The 20,136-nt window shown below is 37.7% G+C and overlaps 1 protein-coding gene and 1 pseudogene across 1 annotated transcript; one reads left to right on the top strand and one right to left on the bottom strand.

The window, feature by feature from the left end:
* Positions 1-5,987, top strand: LOC122310457 (annotated as a pseudogene).
* Positions 5,988-13,801: 7,814 nt separating this feature from the next.
* On the bottom strand, positions 13,802-15,792 carry LOC122311191 (probable WRKY transcription factor 27). Its single transcript, XM_043125629.1, has 3 exons — positions 15,007-15,792; positions 14,755-14,868; positions 13,802-14,651 (listed from the first exon to the last, which is right to left on the bottom strand). Exons 1-3 carry the CDS (start codon positions 15,588-15,590, stop codon positions 14,075-14,077), a joined length of 1,275 nt encoding a protein of 424 aa, XP_042981563.1. The 5' UTR covers positions 15,591-15,792; the 3' UTR covers positions 13,802-14,074.
* Between the last annotated feature and the right edge of the window lie 4,344 nt (positions 15,793-20,136).

Below are 20,136 nucleotides of genomic sequence, written 5' to 3' on the forward strand. Positions count from 1 at the left end.
ATGTTCCTGCGGGCTATCGGACGACCACTGTTGGCTAGGGTGAAACAGAGGACGGGGTTCGTGGGCCTTGATGTGGTGGCTAATGCAAGGGAAGTCCTGATCGACTTGTACTTGAAGACGCTCAAGGAGATCCAGACGGTGCCAGAGGATGAAGGCTACCGAAAGGCTGTGGAGAGCCTCATGAAACACAGGCTCAAGGTGTGCAAGGAAGAGGAGGACTAGGAGGCCATTGGATGTGGCCAGTTCAAGGAGCTCATCGAGCATGATTGCGACACGCTCACTCGCATACGAAAAATGATCCGTCTGTATACTTTGATATTTTTTTTAAAGAAAATTTATGTTTTTAGTATTGTTTTTATGAATAATTTTCTCATCAGTTACTATTTACTATCCACACCTAACATCCTATGAAAAAAACTATACATCCTATGAAAAACACTCCAACATTATATGAAAAGCTATAAGTGTGAGGTTTGTAGGATGAATAGTGGCTGATTTGTAGCAAAATTATGTTTTTATATATCTATTTAGGTTGATAGGAAAATAAAGGAAATAGTATGAAAGGAAGCGGAGATTTGAATTCCTTAAAAAAAATTATTTGCCAATAGTGGTGGCTAACGCGAGGGAGGTCCTGATCGGCTTGTACTCAAAGATGCTCAAGGAGATCTAGAAGCTGTCGAAGGACGATGGCTACTGGAAGGTCATGGAGAGTTTCAATAAAGACAGGCTCAAGATGTGCCAAGAAGAAGACTTGGAGGCAATCAAAAACAGGCTCGATTGTGGCCTTGACGAGCTAATCACAAATGTCTGCGTCAATCTCACTAGCAATCGAAAAATTGGACCATATACTCTTTTTTTTTTTTTAAGAAAATTTTTTTATGCCCTCTCGGTATGGGTATGGATGAGAGGGCAAAAAAAGGATAAAACGCATAGTAAATGATCATGGAGTGCACTGTTTCTTCTAGTTAATGAATGTTCTAGAATATTGTATTCACTAGTTGTTATTGCATTTCCTTTCTGTTACTTTCCAAACCACGTGTCATTATTCTATCGCCTTGGTTGTTATCCCTGCATCACTGCATGGATATAAGTAGGAGGGAAATGCATTGAGGGAATTATCTTGTACCTGGAAATCTTTTAGACTTGTTTGTTACTTTCATTTGGAGGAATTGGGGACCTCAAATATCCCAAGGTGTATGAATCCAGTAGCATTTCTATCAACTCCTTCTTTGTTCATAGTTTTCTCTATTTTCTATTGTCATTCGTTCTATACAATCTATAAGGTTCATAACGAGTGGTATCTAGAGTTGATGATCCATGGAGGATGAACTACTCTTCGAGCAACAACAAGGGGCCTTACAGCGGTGGGTAGACGCTAATTACAGCGATGGGTAGACGCTAATGAAAAGAGTCTTCAAGGGCTTACTAACAGCTTGAATGACTTGATAGATATGACACTTCGTTGGGTGGTAAGGCATAACAATATTACTAATCTGTATGACGTTATGGAAAAATTAATGAGATTAAAGGTAGGAAGCAAACGCCATTAGTTGTTAAACACTAGGAGCACAAAGAAGAACAAACTGTGCTGGAAGAAGAAGAAGAAGAAACAATAATAGAGGTAGAAGACATAATTATGGGGTCCATGAAAGATTGATTGGTCTGGGAAGACCAAGCTACGAAGGAGGGCATAAAAAGGCCACTGGAGGTAGAGGAGTTTGTTGCGATGTCCACAAAAGTTGCTCCCAAATAAATCTGTCTTTCCTCTGTTCTGAAAAATCCAGAACCAAAATTAATGTCTCTTCTCTCAGAAGAACGAGCAGTCAAGCATGATTTCAACGAGCTACCTCTTTCATCAGTTCTCAAAAATTCTGTCAGAAACTTCATCCTATCGTATTAACTTTTAGATCCTATTCTCCATGTTTCGTTTTTCTCCCTCATTAATACTCTGCCATATATTGACGTCACCAAGATAGAGCTCGTAATCAACAAGATGCATTCCATCAACAATGTCGAAGAGCCGAGAAGGCTGGATGATCATAAATACAAGGATGTTTCTATACGCCTCACATGGCTTCCTCCATGGAAAATATATACAGAAGAGAACTCGCAGGGTAAGGCTACCAATTCATCATCAGTAGAGCAGGACTTGGACATGTTTATCTAGGAGATGCTTAAGAAAAAGGGCTACAATGTGCTCTTTATGGTTGATGCAATTGATAAGTATGTCTTTGGTCAGTTGAAGGAGTATGATGGTAAGAAACTGGTTTTTGCTACGAATGAGGATTTGAAATTCGAGGATGAGAGCGAGGAGGAGAAGCAAAAACAGGAAGAAGAAAAAGAAGATGATGAAGACTTCCATGACTCCTCTAAATGATGTTGTCTCCACCATCTTAAGGAGAAAAGGTTTGCAGATGCATTTAATTCCTTAATTTTCTTCCCAAAAGATACTCACATCTGGGTTGGCCCTTGGGATTTGATGGGTCCTTTTTTAGAAACATTCTACAATTACTTAAAAAATGAGCATCCTGATCCTCCTTTCAAATAATTATCAAAGAGAACTTCTGATGAGATGCGGAAATGTATCCAGCGCTTATCTCAGTACCATCAAGCCTTAGAAATGTATGATAGAGAGTATGAGCTAAGTTGTATTAATTCCCTTCTTGATGTGCTGCGAACCCTTGATGAGCAAAGGGTCACTCAACACTTGAGAGAGAGATCAATGCAAAAATAGCAAGAGAAGAATGTGATCCAACTCATGATAATGCTGAAGTTGTTAGTGTTATATATGAGATTTTAATAGTCCCTATCTTGTTGGAAGATTAGTCATTGTTCACTGAATTCAAAACATTGATTAAAGCAATTATCAATGTTTTGCCACCGACACTTGAGACTTCAAGGTCAAGAGCAAAGCTGGAACATGTACCTATATGGTCATGGAAAAATCTCATGGTTTCACAAGTTTTAATAGATATGAAAGTTACTCCTTAGTTGCTCAATAAATTGTTACATGGGGTTGTTTTTTAGTGGGATGGGATTAGTGGGACTATTGTACAGAGAAATTCTTTGAGAAATACATTCAGGCCTTCCTGGAGCACAATATGTCTATTTGAGTTGCTTATGGGTATAATGTCACCTTATTGGCCCTTTGATAGAGGAAGAGGACAAAAATCTAGGGGGGAATCATGGGCTGAAGTGGTCTATGGAAGAGAGGCCTCCAATTGTTATTACCTTTCTTCAATTTGAAAACTATATTGGATGACTATCAAGTGCCAACCCAAGTTGTAAAGACGTTGAAGGATCTCCTTCTATCATGAAGAGGAATATTCAGCTGTGGGTCCAGTTCATTGTAATGAATTGGAGCAACACAAATAACCTAGTGGAGAATATATTGCGAGATTTTGAGTATGAAGTTCAAGTTCCATATCTGTTGTACCAGAATGCTTCCCAAGAGGTTAATGGTATTTGGTTTACTATCCACTGGAGTGTGATGATGTTGCAAATCTATTTAGTTGATGCTCAATGCATTTTCAAAAGTCCCTTCAAAGTCAAGAGTAGCTTCAAGTAAAAGCAAGTTTGAGGAACTCGAAGTAGTCCCAACCAAGTTGTTGAGGGAAGGTCTTCTTGAGCCATCATCACATGCTCTTGATGAAGTTAGCTGCAAATTTTATGACCTTGTGGGCAAGGTCCTTTTAAGGGGAGGGGATTGTTATGCCCTCTCGGTGGGGTATGAATGAGAGGGCAAAGGAAGGATAAAACGCACTGTAGAGGATCATGCAGTGCACCATTTCTTCTAGTTAATAAATATTCTAGAATATTGTATTCATTAGTTGTTATTGCATCTCCTTTCTGTTACTTTCCAGAACACGTGTCGTTATTCTATTGCCTTGGTTCTTATCCCTGCATGGATATAAGTAGGAGGGAAATACGTTGAGGGAATCATCTTGTACCTGGAATTCTCTTAGACTTGTTTGCTACTTTCATTTGGAGGAACTGGGGAGCTCAAATACCCCAAGATGTATGAATCCAGTAGCATTTATATCATCTTCTTCTCTGTTCATAGTTTTCTCTATTTTCCATTGCCATTCGATCTATACAATCTGTGAGGTTCATAACAAATTTCTGTTTTTAGTATTGTTTTTATATGTCTATTTGAGTTGACAAGAAAATAGAGGAAATCTTATGAAAGGAAATGGAGATTTGAATTCATGAAAAAATTATTATTTGCCAAAAGTGGTGCCTAAAGCGAGGGAGGTTTGTTTGTGATTTCACCTTTGTTCCCTGTTTGGGTTTTGAGAATGTGAGGTAAAAAATAAAGTGAAGATTTTCTTTTGGGGTGGGGGATGACGTTTTACTTTGTTTTGTAATGTGGGACATTTGGCATAGATAAATGAAGGTTATTCTAGAAATGTATCAATCTGTAAAATTCTATAGTTCGTGTTTGTTATTGGTTCCACTGCTGATATAAAAAAGAGAATAAGAGGAAGTAGAAGAAACGTGTGAGTTTCGTGTCATTTGGTGCTTGAAAGAGTGTACTGACCCAGGCAGAAAGATGTATTAGGTTTATAAAATTTGGTCTTCTTTATGTTTATATAGTTTTTCCTTATTTGATCCATTCATGTCGAAGCCAGTTAATTGAGAAAAAGGTTTATCCTATAATGTGGGGCAAGTTTGTTGGAGTCTTGGAGATACTTTATAAGGTCCTTTGCACCTTAAGAGTTGAAGATGTTCTTTTGAGTGAGTTCTTTCCTCATTCTAGGTTTATCTAATTGTGGTTTACAAGGAGAAATTTGAAGAATTGGATAAGGGACTTTTGGACAATTTTCATGATAGTCTTGTCCTGAGTCTTTCCTCTTGGTAAGAAATGGGGGATCCCTATGAATTTTTGGACAAATTTTGAAATCCTCAGGAAATCCAATGTTTGTAGCATTTCTTAAGACAAATTTGAGTTTCGCTTGTGCAAGCCCCTTCAATTCCTTTGAATCTCAATATTGTATTATTTAAAGTTTTTTAAGGGCTATGTGTGGTGCTGGCAACGGAAATGAATTCCTTATCAAAAAGAAGTTATAAGTTGTATTACACTTATAAAATATATGTATATAAATATATATATATATATATATATAAAAGGTATCTTACATTACTTCTAATTTGTTGATGACACTTTAATTCTCTGGAAGAAGAAAACTTCCTCTTTGACTGATTTGGTTACACAAAACTAAACTATTTCATATCATCTCATCATTATAATTTTTTCAAATTTTCACACAAAATATAATAAATAATTCGACTTTTTCAAATCTTAAGACAAAATTAATATTAAAAAATTATATTATAATAATATTTTATTCAACTTTTAACAAAATATATCATCTCATCTCATCTCATCTCATCTCATCTACATAACCAAATGAACCTGATTTTGGGATTGTGTTATTATTGAAGTTAGATTGAATAAAAGCATCCTTGAGGTTAACTAAATAATTCTTCACTAGAATTCTTTGCAGACCTCTAATTTGGAAACTAGTAATTGACCTCTTTATATAATGGTAAGTTGATAACCGCTCGCGTTCAATTACCATGGCAATATGTTTCTGCAATCTTGATGCTTTGTTGTTGTCTAGATTGCTACTATCTAACTTTTGGGATAATTTGAAGTAGACCACATATTGATCGTACACATTGAGTTTCCCATTGGAGAGTCATTTATGCATGAGATTGTGTCAGGTTACCTTGAAAATATTTGAGTAATATATCCTCAAATTTTTCAGAGCCTATTACTTCTAATTGGTGTTAGCTTTATACTTGATAAGTGCACAAGTTTATTCTGTAATGAAATGGTTTTTGTTTTTGCATTATGTTGGAATGCAGAGTCCTATTTATGGGGTGTTCGTTATGACTATGAATGCGAGGTCATCGAGAATGATACTCCAGTTCCTAAACATATCCCTCTGCATGACAAGCATAGGAGTTCTACAAGAAACTGAGTCTTTTTTCAGGCCCAAAAAAGGATTGAGGCTGCAGTCACCTCCAGTGAGTCACAGTCAAAAGAGTAACATGTTTTATGTTCGTTGGGGAAAATTGGATTCCAGAGCTGAATCTGCCCTTTTTCTTTGATCATATTCTCCTGATTTTGTTCTCTTATAGGAGGAACTATTTGGTAGATGGAATAGTTTCATTTATGGGACAAGGGCTTGTATCTTAATAATCTTCACTTGACTAAGTACTAGAGCATCAGTTATTTCTATCAACATAAAGTAGTTATGTTAAAGAATTAGCTGCCCGGCATTTGAAACTTGGGAGTGTCAAAAGTAAGAGGCATAAGCTATGCAAGATTCTGTTAATTTCCCAAATGTGGAGATTAAAAACATCAATATGTTATCGTTTTGGAATCCTCTAAGTTGGTTTTAATAATCTCAAGATGAAATCCGAAGATTTGTCCCCTTTTTTTGGAGTCACTGTCGCTGAGACAACTTTGCTTCAAACCTTTCTCCAAGACTACTAGCAAGCCCTTCCTTGATCATCCATTCTAGGTTTTCTTCTTTCTATCGTTTAGCCACATCTCATACATGCACTGTATGTAGTCTTGGCTCTTGTTCAGGAAATCACAACGGTTCAAAAGGGTCTCCGGTCTCCTAAGTCTATTTGCATGGCTACACATAGAGGAAAAGGTGTGTAAACTTTAATAGCAATACATATTTTTTTTTTTTTGTCTACGAACTTGTTACTAAAATAATTCAGTTTTGCTTTTTATCTCAATATTATCATTTCTTTATGGAATTCTTTTCTTCTCCGTTCATTATATTTCATTATAAGTTTATCCTCGAAAAATTTGGAACATTATGAGTTTAGATAACATGCATTCTATTTCAAAATATTCATATCTTTTTTTATAAAGTTAATAATGACTTTGCAATCCAATGGCATTTACCTCTCCTCTTTCTTTTTTCTAGACAAAAAAGGTTGAAGGGGACAATCAGAAATGGTTTCCCTAATAGGACTTAACCATAGTAGTACCCAAATTGTTGTGAAAAAACGATGACAATGAATTAAAAAAAAAAGAATATGGAACGAGAAAAGCAATCACACAATTACACACGACACAAGATGGCAAATTGCCTAAGTCCATGGGAGTTGCAGAAGATTTTTATTATTGAGGAATATCACACTACAATGATGGATCTCAACACAGTATGTCCACAGTGTTTCAACAATACGGCCATATGATGTAAACATCATATATATAGTTAAACGGCGGAAAAACCCTAAAAATGCATGTTCGCTCGAGCGGCGTGTCGAGCGCGTGTCGAGCGAACTTCCTTCCCGCATCTGCTCGAGTTCACTGTCGAACTAACATCAAGCGTTCAACTCTGTCTGACTTCGCTCAAGCGGCCAATACCTCCACTCGAGCGGTGTGGACCAGACTCCACAGTACTCAACAATTCTCCCACTTGGAGACTGGTACACTCGTTGTATCGCCGTTTTCCTCAAACATGATATCCTCCACCTCTACAACTCACTGCCCTTGTCTTCATGCTAGAAGACCAATTGAAGTTGCGCACAACTTCAGTTTCTCAAGTGTAACACCCTTTGTCAACATATCAGCAGGGTTCTTACTTCCACAAATCTTCTCAAGTAACAATTGTCCATCATCTAACAATGATCATATAAAGTGATACCTGATCTGAATGTGCTTGGTCTTGGAATGAAATGCTGGATTCTTGGCAAGGAATATGGCACTCTGACTATCACTGTAGAGAGTGCCTTTCTTATTCTTTTTACCCAACTCCTCCAAGAAGGCCTGTAGTCATACCATCTCCTTTGCAGCCTCTGACACTGCAATATACTCAGCTTCTGTAGTGGATAAAGAAACTGTTTTCTGTATATTAGAACCCCATGACACTGCAGTACCACCAAGTGTATAAACAAAGCCCGTGGTACTCTTTCTACTATCAATATCTCCAGCTAAATCAGCATCAACATAGCCCTGAACCTCCAAGCTCTCTCCAGAGAAACACAAACAGGTTTCTGAGGAACCCTTTAGGTACCTCAAAATCCACTTCACTGCTTCCCAATGTTGTTTTCTTGGGTTACTCATGTATCTACTCACAACTCACACTGCATGGACAATATCCGGTCTTGTGCAAACCATAACATACATAAGTGAACCAATAGCTGAGGCATAAGGAACCTTACTCATGTAATCTTGTTCCTCCTCTGACTCTAGTGACTGATTCTTGCTGAGTCTGAAGTGACTTCCCAAGGGTGTGCCAACTGGTTTGGCCTTGTCCATATTGAACCTGTTGAGTACCTTTTTCACATACTCAGCCTGTGAGAGTCTCAACGTACCTCTGACTCTATCTCTGACAATTCTCATGCCAAGGATTTGCTTTGCAGCTCCCAAATCTTTCATTGCAAAGTACTCTGACATCTGCTTCTTCAAATTATTGATCTCATCAATACTAGCCCCTGCAATAAGCATGTCATCCACATACAACAATAAAATAATGTAAGAATTGTCAAAATGCCTGACATAGCAACAGTGATATGCCTGACATCTAATGTACCATGCACTATGCATGAAGTTATCAAATTTCTTGTACCACTGTCTAGGAGCTTGTTTCAGGCCATACAAGCTCTTCTTCAATCTGCAAACTGAACCTTCTTTTTCCTGTACCACAAACCCCTCAGGCTGGTGCATGTAGATGTCTTCTTCAAGGTCTTCATGAAGAAAAGTTGTCTTCACATCTAACTACTCAAGAAATAAATCTTCAGTCGCAACCATAGCCAGTACCATTATGATAGTTGTGATCTTCACCACAGGAGAAAAGATCTCAGAGTAATCAATACCCTACTTCTGCTGAAGGCCTTTTACAATAAGTCTAGCCTTGTACCTCTTACTGCCATCATGCTCAGTTTTCACCCGATACACCCACTTGTTGTGTAATGCCTTCTTCCCTAATGGAAGTTCTGTCAATTCCCATGTCTGATTCCCTAACAGGGAATCCATCTCATCTTTCATGGCCAGCTCCCATTTGCTAGAATTTTTATCTTGCAAGGTTTCTTCGTAATTTTGCGATTCTCCACCATCTGTCAACAAAATGTAATTCAAAATAGGTGAGAAACGCTGTGGAGGACGTATAGTCCTGACTGACCTGCGAACTGCAACTGTAAGAGTGGACGATTCTGAAACTGCTTGCGGAATAATAGGAATGGGTGCACTGGACCCACTCTTCCCGTCACTCAGATCTCTACACTGCACTGTGACCTCTGGTAGGTCATCCAATCTTACAAATTCGGACTCCTGAGGAGCTACTGCAGAAGCTGTACTAGACTTATCCTTGTACATAATTTTTTCATTGAAAATCACATTCCTGCTTCTTATGATTTTCCGACCCTGATCATCCTAGAAACGATAGTTAAATGCCTCGTCTCCATAGCCAATGAAATAGCATTTCTTTGACTTAGCCTCAAGTTTACTACGAGCATCAAAATCAATAAGCACATAAGAAAGACAACCAAAAGTTTTAAGGTGAGAAAATTTGACCTCTTTCCCACTCCAAACCTCCTTAGGCAATCCACAATCCAGTGGAACTGATGGCCCTCTATTTATCAAGTAAACGGCAGTGCTGACTGCATCTGCCCAGAAAGTAGGTGGTAGTCCAGCGTGCAACCCCATGCTTCTAGCACGCTCATTAATGGTTCTGTTCATACGCTCAGCAACTCTATTTTGTTGTGGTGTCCCAGGAATGGTCTTCTCCATTCTGATACCCAGAGCTGCACAATACTCCTTGAACCCACCATCAACATACTCACCACCATTATCAGACCTCAAACATTTCAGTTTCAAGCCTGTCTCTGTCTTAACCATGGATTTCCAAATTTTGAACACATTAAATATATCAGATTTATGCTTCAAAAAATAAACCCATACCTTCCTACTATGGTCATCAATGAACGTAACATAGTAGCGAGAACCTCCAAGAGATGCCACTGGGGAAGGACCCCACACATCTATGTGCACAAGATTAAGTCTTCCTGTCTTAGGTGTCTTGCTACTTTTCAATAAGCTGACCTTCTTTTGTTTCCCCATAACACAACTCTCACACATACTGAGATCAACTGACTTCAGTTCTGGTAGCTTGCCTCTAGACAGAAGTTCTTTCATACCCTTCTGACTCATATGGCCAAGCCTGCAATGCCACAAATCTGCTGTGCTCTTTGCAACGGTAGTAGCAATAGTGTCAATCAAACCAGTAGTTATATATAGTGTACTAGTTTTCTTACCCCGAGCCAGTACCAATGCCCCTTTTGTGACCTTCCAAGTGCTATCTGAGAACACCACTGAATGACCACACTCATCGAGCTACCCAACAGAAATGAGGTTCTTCTTCAACTCCGGAATGTGCCTAACCTTTTGCAAGGTCCATTTGTTCTTGCTAGGGAGTGCAATATCAATGTCTCCCATCCCCACTACATTCAAAGCCTCTCCATCAGCCAAATACACCTTCCCAAAATCACCTGCAACATAGTTCCGCATTAGCTCCTGGTGGGAAGATGTATGGAAGGAAGCCTCTGAATCCAGTATCCAGTCATCAATTGGACTATGAACTGCAAGCAATAGTGCATCCTGTACTTCTTCAAGGAAGCCTCTGAATCCAGTATCCAGTCATCAATTGGACTATGAACTGCAAGCAATAGTGCATCCTGTACTTCTTCAATTACCACATTAGCACTATCATTCTCCGTCTTCTTAGGGTTTTTGCAGTTCTTCTTTATGTGGTCAGCTTTGCCACAATTCCAGCAAGTTGCCTACTGATCAGGCCTCGACTTACTCTTGCCCATGTTCTTTGATTTTGATCTTCCCCTGTTTAAGTTCATGTCGTGTGATCTTCCTCGAGAATCAACATTTAGAACTGAACTCAAATCCGAGGTTTCGCCTGAATCTTTCCTACGCACCTCCTCAGCCAAAATCAAATCACGAATATCATCATATTTCAATTTTGATTTACCAGCAGAATTACTGACAGTCATTCTCATGGCTTCCCAACTATTTGGCAGTGAAGCCAATAGTATCAGTGCACGTATCTCATCATCAAATTCAATTTCAACAGATGACAATTGATTTGTGATAGTATTAAAATCATTCAGATGTTGTGCAACAGACGTATCATCTGCCATTTTCAAATTGAATAACTTTTTCATCAAATGTACCTTGTTATTCGCTAACGGCTTTTCATACATACCTGACAAAGCCGCCATGAGATCCGCAATCGTCTTCTCCTTGATGACGTTGTGTGCAATAGATCTCGACAGGGTTAATCGAATAACCCCCAGAGTCTGTCAATCCAACAGGTTCCAATTAGCATCATCCATCTTTTTCGGTTGCTTTCCCAATAGTGGAAGATGAAGTTTCTTCCCATAGAGGTAGTCCTCTATCTGCATCCTCCGGTATCCAAAATCCGTGTCATCAAACTTCTGGATCCCCGATACCTTCAAATCATCTCCAACCATCGTTTTTCCTCAGACCCAAACCTTGGCTCTTGATACCAATTGTTGTGAAAAACGATGACAATGAATTGAAAAAAAATAAAATAAAATGAGAAAAGCAATCACACAATCACACACGACACAAAATTTACGCGGTTCGGCAAATTGCCTACGTCCACGGAAGCTGCAGAGGATTTTTATTATTGAGAAATATCACACTATAATGATGGATCTCAACACAGTACGTCCACAGTGTTTCAACAGTACGGCCATATGATGTAAACATCATATATATAGTTAAACGGCGGAAAAACCCTAAAAATGCATGTTCGCTCGAGCGGCGTGTCGAGCGCGCGTCGAGCGAACTTCCTTTCCGCATCTGCTCGAGCTCACTGTCGAGCTGACATCGAGCATTCAACTCTACCTGACTTTGCTCGAGCGGCCAATGCCTCCGCTCGAGCGAAAACTTCCTGCTCGAGTTCACTGTCGAGCTAACATCGAGCGTTCGAATCTATCTGAATTTGCTCGAGTGGCTAATGCCTCTGTTCGAGCGATGTGAACCAGACTCCACGGTACTCAACAACCTTGTTAAAGAGCCAAGCAAGTGGGGCCTTAGAACTAGGCGCTCCCTAGTCCCTACAAGTTAAACTTGAGATATAGCCTGACTCCAATCCCACAGGAGTATCGATGGTCCATGAGTCAATAGATTACCAATAATCCTGAGCCCTTTCTGTCATAAAATTCGACTCCAAGATCTGGTGTCCACTATCAAACTTAAGAATCACTAGGAATGTTCAGGGACCATCCTATGTTAATTATTTTTTCCATTCAAACAGAACTTTTGCCCCGAAATCATTTTAGTAACCAAATAGCTTACACGGCAAAGCATATTTTATTTACAAGGCAAGTTTCTTGACTTGTTTGCAGTATTGCGGGACAAAATGACCTTTTAAAGCCACAACAGAGACACAGTCGCACACTTTTTTTTGTCGCGTTTCTTTAATAAAATAGCTTTCCTTCCTTAAGATCATAAACAAGGAAGGCCTTAAGAAGTTGCGTAACTAGTTTGTCTCCAGATGAGCTACCTCGTGAATGATGCAGTACCATTGCGCACTTGTATATAATAATATCTTTGCATAGGAAGGACTATTATTGTAATTATTTCCTTTTAAATAACATATAGTTGACAAAGTATTAGCATTTAATAAATTGTATTTGACCAACTCTAATTTCTAAGAATAAACAATATGAAATAGTTGACCTAAGAAAACCATTAAGAAATTAAAAAATAAATAAAAATCCGACTATGTGCAACTGTGGAGAGACAGAAAGAGGGCCTTCAATCTTGTATCTGTCTCGTGAGGCTCGCACGGTCTACGGGCCGTCCTAACTCCCAACTTCGAACAGACAACTGTCGTGCACCCACTTCATATTTAATATATATGCTTCCTATCAAAAAATAATTCAATAATATTTTTTTATCCTATATATTACTCTTCTTTTTTCGAGCCTTTTTCGGCCACCTCGAAAAATCAAACCCCTCAACCGTTTGAGATTCTTGCTCTCCAAATTTTTTTTTTTTTTGTGTAAATTTTGTATATTTTATAAATGTAATTAGATGTATTATGTTTTTTTAATATAAATTAATTATTTTAATTAATCACATCAATATAATATACACGAAATATGCAGAAGTAATTATATATAATAAAATTTTAATATTGAATTTATGATAATTATAGGTAGCTTGCAAGTAAAATGGAAAGAAAAATAATATTTACAGTCGTAGTTATATAAGTGTCAGGCAGTCTCTCTAAAAAAAATGAATTGATACGGGACTCACATGAAAAAAAAATTAACTTTTTAATTGTGAACATCATTTTTTTTCAAAATGATTGTGTAACATTTACACACTTTACGACTGTATATAATATTATTCAAAAGAGAATCCATGTTCTAAAATTTTATCTTGTGATAACATCTTACTTATTGTCCAAAAACAATATCTTATTTATTGGCTAATTATTATAATATCACGATGGAAATTCGTAATTTCCAAAACAAATAAAACGAAAATGCAGTAATATTATCACGAGGGTGATTCAACTGATCTCTTTTTCTTTATCGATTCTAGATTTCTCCATGCATCTACCACCTCCTCATCATTATTATTATTATCATTATCGTCAAGCCGGCTAGCTATTTTGCCCCGTAGCAGATGTCTCGTGGTGGGGGCAAACTCCACCATGTCCTCCAGCATTCAGCTCATCAATGCAGGCTACTATTAGAACAACAAACAAAAGTTCGAAAGTGGAAACTCAAAAGGCCTCGTGATCCATAAAAACAGGACAACTATGTAATGTATTTACAAAAATATTTATAAACCAAAATCGAAACAATTAACTTTTTTCTTAAAAGAACAAACTAAAACCTGTGGACGAAACAGGTTCTTTCCGTCTTTTTTTCTATGTTATACCTAATTGTTGGGCAAAGATAAAACGAGGAAACTATACAAGGATTAAAAAAAAAAAACAAAACAAAAGATTCCAAGTCTAATGAGCAGCCATCCATGGCGGCGGCTGAGTCATGTACACTGAGGCCAAGACCCTGAATTTGTTCTACCACCATCCGAGAAATTGTCCCCGGAGCCTCCCCCAGGACTACTATATCCAAGCTGTTGCAGCCCCATGAAGATGTCCTCAGTCATGGCCATGTTCGGAATCAGAATCTGATCATCATTTTCCTGATCATCGTCGTCGACGTCGTCGTCTGCATCATCAGCCATTTCCTCTCTCTCTTTGTTGTTCGCATCAACCATGACCTTATTATCTTCGTTGCTGTTCTTGTTAGTAATTACTGCCTCTTCATCTGTTTGAACTGTGATCTGGGTTGTGGGAGAGAGGCTTGTCGTCGACTGTGGAGACGAGCATGAAGCTGCATTAGCTGTGATCGGTGATCCGGAATTGTCTTTGTCTGTGGACTTAACGCCTGATGCGGAGCATTTGTTGCGTGTACTGCCGGAGAGCGAGTTTCGGTGGGTGGGCCGAGGGTGGCTGTGGTCGCCGGTGTACGTGACGATGAAGATGTTGGGATCGATGTTGCTTCGCTCTACTTGTTTTCTTGCGGGGCACCCTTTCGAGCTGCTGCACCGGTAGTAGTTTCTGTTTTTTTTCACGAACTCGGCGATTAGATCGAACTTGATACGAGAAAGAAAACATCTTTCGTAAAAGGATCAGCTAGATAAGTGTACATAGAAATTAAAACCTTGGATATGGAGAACCTTTGATGGGCTTTTGTCCGTATTTACGCCATGCCCACATATCCGCTGACAGATTCTCTGCGGTCACATGGCAGACCGTTCTCTTCTGCTGGCTCTTCCTGTAAATTGAAACAACGAAATTTGATCGTATTCATCGCCATACATAATAATAAATATCGTGAACAAAAACTCCATTTTTCTTTTCTTTTGGTATCGTAAGTACACGGAAACAAATCAATGGAAAAGTTAAACAACACCTTTTTCTTGATCTGGGGGCCTGAGATTGCATTGCTGCGGATAAAGACATTGCAGAACTGGCACGAGGCCTTTGGAACTCCTGTTGATTGACTTGCTGTCGTTGTTGATACGGTTGATTTTGTTGTTGTGGTTGTTGCTGTGCATGTCTCCGTAGTTGTTGGTCTTGGACTCCTCCAAGCCCAGAAGACGAGGAGGCCGATGGTTCGGGTTTGGAACGAGACCTAGCTGCACTAATCGTAGGATTGGGCTGTACTGGGTGTCGCCGTCTCTGTACATCTGAAATGGAGGAGGAATTAGGACTAATTATACGATGGCTACTCGTGGTAGTGGCAGTACTAGTGGTAGTAGTGGGGAAAAAGGACTTGCAAAGTTCTTGCAATTCATGGAAAGCATTGGTTCTGGGCTCTGCAAGAAGGGGAAAAGATAACAAGTCATTTTCCTCCTCAAAAGTTAGAGAGGCCAGGCAAGCCAAAGAGTCTTCTGAGGAGGCGGCGATGCTGTTGTTGGTGGCGATGCTGTTTTTGGTGGCGGCGGATTTGCAACTCCGCACCACCGCATGTAGATCCCAGTCGTCCTCGGCCATCGACTGATCAACACTTATTATATCCCACCGGCAGTCAATGATCACCTTGAAATCCCCCCACAATATTTCTGATCTCTGCTCCTTCTTGCTATACCCTCAGCCCACAATTAGCACCGAGAGAGAGAGAGAGAGAGAGAGAAGAGGATAGCGCTGACTTTTGGGGGTGAGGGAGGTAAGAGGAAAAGATGGAGCACTGACCTGGTAAATTTGTTAATTATTTATAAAAGCGGAAGAAATAATAGCTCATTAAAATATTTTAAGTATAGAATTAAGAGAGAGAATTAGGAGGGTGAAGGGCTTTGCCGTTTTGTGGGGGGTGGGGGCAATACTGAGTTAGGGGCCGGTAAAGAGACACAAGTTGGGGTTTCTTTGCTTTTCCATTGACTTTGTAGCAAATGTCAAAGTGGGCCAAAAGGCTAAAAGCAAGGTGGCAATGAAATTAAGGAAGGAGGAGGGTCCCCAAAAAAAAAAACAAAAAAGCGTCCACCTCCACCTCCACCTCCACCTCCAAATGCTTTTAACTATTACGTCTTTGTACTCGAAATCTAATTGGGTTGGCCGCGTGCGTGCGCGCGCGCAAGCGGGAGGGTTTTGTGTTCGGGGGCGTTGGGGATGAATGCAGCTTTTTTTGGTAGTAACCTGAGGTGGATCGGCATAGCTTGTCTTACAATTGGGCTACATTCCATTCTGTGTTTCAAGCACGTACTCCTTTCTGGGAGTGGGGCTGCTTTCACGCACTGGGTTGGATTGGAATAAAGAAAAAGGTAAACCAATTTGGAACAATGGAATCTGAAGCCAGTCGCACTCTCCTTGAATACTTACCAGTACTGGCCCCTAGCTATACATATATATATATATATATAAAATAAAGCTCGGATCACTCATCATGTTCTTGAGTTTTAACCTAATTAAATCGTTCGAACTTCACATGACTAATTGTGTAAAATTGAGTCATTATTTAATTCAATCAGATATATAATTTGAGGGAATTGATCTTATTCTTAGATGACCGAGTCTTTAATTTCTTTTACTTTGAATTTCTTAATCTTGAATAAATCAAAGTTTGATTACTTTCACGGCCTTATTATTAATTGTAATACGTTGGGTTGCTTGAAGGTTACTTTAACTATTACTAGAAATAATGAAGCCATCAATGTCATGTGAAACCTGCATGCAACCTTCCTTAATTAACCTTTTTTATACTATAGTACTATTGATCATCATGTATATAGTATAAGTAATAGCAAGCAAGTGGTGATAAATAGAAATAATAATCAAGCGCGGCCTTATTCTCATACTGATCAAAATACGACGTCGCATTAAAAAATAATAATTGTTAAAGGTAAAGAATCAATTGAGCTGGCAGCTGCTTGCCCGTCGTCTCTTATTAATTGTTACTAATTGTAATTGTATGTTTTGATTAAAGTGTATATATGGCAGTTGTCAAGAATAAGCAGACATATATGCATGATTAACATTATCTAGTACTACATATTAAGTTCATTAATTTCAGATGATCTTAACGACCATGCATGCATATATATTAATATTCCACGTGTAATATTCTTGTTATAAACAAGAATTTTTAATGGACGTGAATTAAAAATATACATAATTTATATACATGCCCTTTTTCATTTTGTATTAATTGGATATATCTATACTGATGATCATCTTATATATTGATCAGACTATGTACGTACTGATCAAGAATGCATGCATGCATGCATGTAATATATAATATATATATTAAATGAGTAACAAGTAGTACTTCTATCTGTTTAATTACATATATAAGATGATCAATGACTATTAATATTTGGTTAAAATGAGTAAAATTAAGTTCATTTTTATTTTTATTGAACTGAGTATATTGTCGAACCTGGTTACTGTTATTTGGTGGTAGCTTATATATAGTTTCCAATTCAAAAGATCAGGTTATTAGCAAACAACAAATTAATCATGACATGCATGTATATTCTAATCTTTTATACACACATTTGGGCAAGAAATGACTTATCTCTTGGTTGGGCAAAGAAAAATTCTGATAGCTGTATTTTAACTATAACTTTTGCTACAGGCGTCAAAATTGTGCATATGACTCCAACCCGGAAAGTTCTCTTTAGCGCGCACGTCGTGGTCACCATGCTTTGCTTGGTGGTCCCTTTGTCAACCCCAAAATTAGTCCTTTTTATCTACAAATTGTCAATTATGGTTAACTCTTTCATTTTTTGTTGGTTTTCTTTTATGGTAATATTTATCTTTAATAACAATTTTATTCTGGATTTTTAGGCTAGATTTTAACCATAGTTATCTTATTCTATATTCTATTATTTAGCCTTAATTATTATAATTTTGTCATTTTTTCATTATAATTTTAAGTCTGACTTGTAGGCTTAAGAGGGTGATTGATTTATTTTTTTTAGTAAAATCTTAATCTTAGAGCTTTTTTATTTGTAATTTTTCTCAATCTCAATTTCTAATTTTTGTTATTTAATTAATTATCAGAATAATCTCCAATTCTATTCCGGCGTTACTAGATATATAGGGACGCCTGACATTTATATTAATATCATCTCATGAATTGTATGTATATGGTTACTTAATAAAACAAAATTTTAATTATATATGTATGGTTTAGATGTGGTGATGATGGAATACTGACGGCCCTGTGATCGAGATCCTCCCATCGATGATGCCAGAAACATCTTTTTATGGGCTCCACACCACACCGGCCCACAAAACTAAAGACAAAAGGTGAAAAGAAAAATATGTTCCGATCTTGGTCGTCTTGTGAAACAAGTTATATGATATAATATAATATATGTAGTTACTTTCGATTTTGATGATGTAGTATTGGTGAAGAATCGTGAGCCATTGAAAATGGGTGTGATTTTTTCCGCCTTTTAAGGCTGCTTTTCGTTTTTTTTTTTTTTTTTTTTCTCTTTTAATCTTTTTTAATTTACGGGAGAATCTTTTGCATTTTTAACGGTGGGTGATTTTGTGGCATGCTACGTAAATGTGGACATGAGTACGTAAGTGTGAGGCCTACCTATGGTTTTGGTAATTTTGGGCCAAACCCTTTCATGTGATGTGATGATCCGAAATTTTGTTGTAAGATAAATTAGTTTCTTACGTTTGTGACTTGGTTGATAAAAATTGAATGTGATTTGTGATCATTACCAAAAGAAGGTAATGAATTGGTTGAGAAGCAAGTTAGGCAAAGCTGAATATGTTTTGTGATAATTATTATTTGTATTTTTTTTTTTTTGTTAATTATTATTTGCTATAATAATATATGGTGAATATATGGTAGTGGTCAATTTGTCATGCTTGTATTTTTATTTCTTGCTTTTCTTTGATTTTGTTATAACTTTAACAGATGGAAAAAGATACAATGAGTTGTAATGTTGGTACAACCCAAGGGTTAGGTGGCGACTCATCTTCTATTCCAGTAGATGTAGAGGAGCATGGGAGTCTTTCAATCCCTTCATCCATATATACATAACACTCTATCTGTTCCATCCCATATTTACCCAAAAAATCTAAAAAAAAAAATCTAGTAACCAATCGGTGATATGGGAACACTTTACTAAAGTACAACCTATTGACCATAATAACCCAAAAGCTCAATTGCCACTACAAAAATGGCACTTCATCTATGATACATCATCTTTAGAATGCATGTGAAACCTCTCCTCTTAGAAGTAAAGGAGTTGGAAAAAGTCAATTATCTAGTATTAAGAGAGATGCAGAGGCCGGGATGAGTATGTAGCTCATAAGGTTTAGTGAAGTATGATGTAGAAAAACTTAGGGTGTCAACCGCTATGTTTTTTATTGGATGTGAATTACCTTTTAGGTTTGTGTAGCATGATGGGTTTATTGAATTTGTAGCTAATTTAGAGTCGATTTACTTTGCCATCTTGAATTATTTTAAAAAATGAATTGTATTAAGCTATATAACAAATAGAAGATACAGCTAAAGAAATTGTTAGATAGTCAAAGAATCTGTCTTATCACCGATATCTGGATGTCGGTGCAAAGTATGAACTATGTGTGCATTACCGCATATTTTATTGATTGCAATTGAAAATTTTATTAAAAAAAAATACTTAAGTTTTACCAAATTCCTGACCATGGGGGCAAAACTTTTGGGAGTGTGTTAGACTAGGGATTGCATGAATAGAGTGTTAAAAAATTTTTGACCATCACAGTTAATAATGCCTCCTTAAATGATGTTGTCGTTAATTACATGAGGAGGAGAATAAAAGACAATGATTGTACTATATGGGGTGATGAACTTCTTCACATGTGGTGTACTGCCCATATATCGAATCTGATTGTTATGGATGACTTGAAGGATGTTTACGAATTTGTAACAAAGATTAAGGATGTAGTCAGGTATGTGAGATTTTTGCCATCAAGATTTGACAAGTTTAAGACTTGTGCAACAAAGGAAAAGATCAGTATAATGATGATTTGCTTGGATGTTCCTATTAGATAGAACTTCACATATTTGATATTGAGTATAGCTAAAAAACATAAA

This window comes from Carya illinoinensis, chromosome 5 (assembly GCF_018687715.1).
Source record: "Carya illinoinensis cultivar Pawnee chromosome 5, C.illinoinensisPawnee_v1, whole genome shotgun sequence".
In the NCBI taxonomy this organism is placed as follows: domain Eukaryota; kingdom Viridiplantae; phylum Streptophyta; class Magnoliopsida; order Fagales; family Juglandaceae; genus Carya; species Carya illinoinensis.

Coding starts and splice junctions, on each gene's coding strand:
- LOC122311191 (XM_043125629.1), bottom strand. CDS start 15,590: ATGGCCGAGGACGACTGGGATCTACATGCGGTGGTGCGGAGTTGCAAA. Junction 14,869..15,006: donor GCCCCCAGATCAAGAAAAAG/GTGTTGTTTAAC, acceptor TTCAATTTACAG/GAAGAGCCAGCAGAAGAGAA. Junction 14,652..14,754: donor AAAGGTTCTCCATATCCAAG/GTTTTAATTTCT, acceptor GAAAAAAAACAG/AAACTACTACCGGTGCAGCA.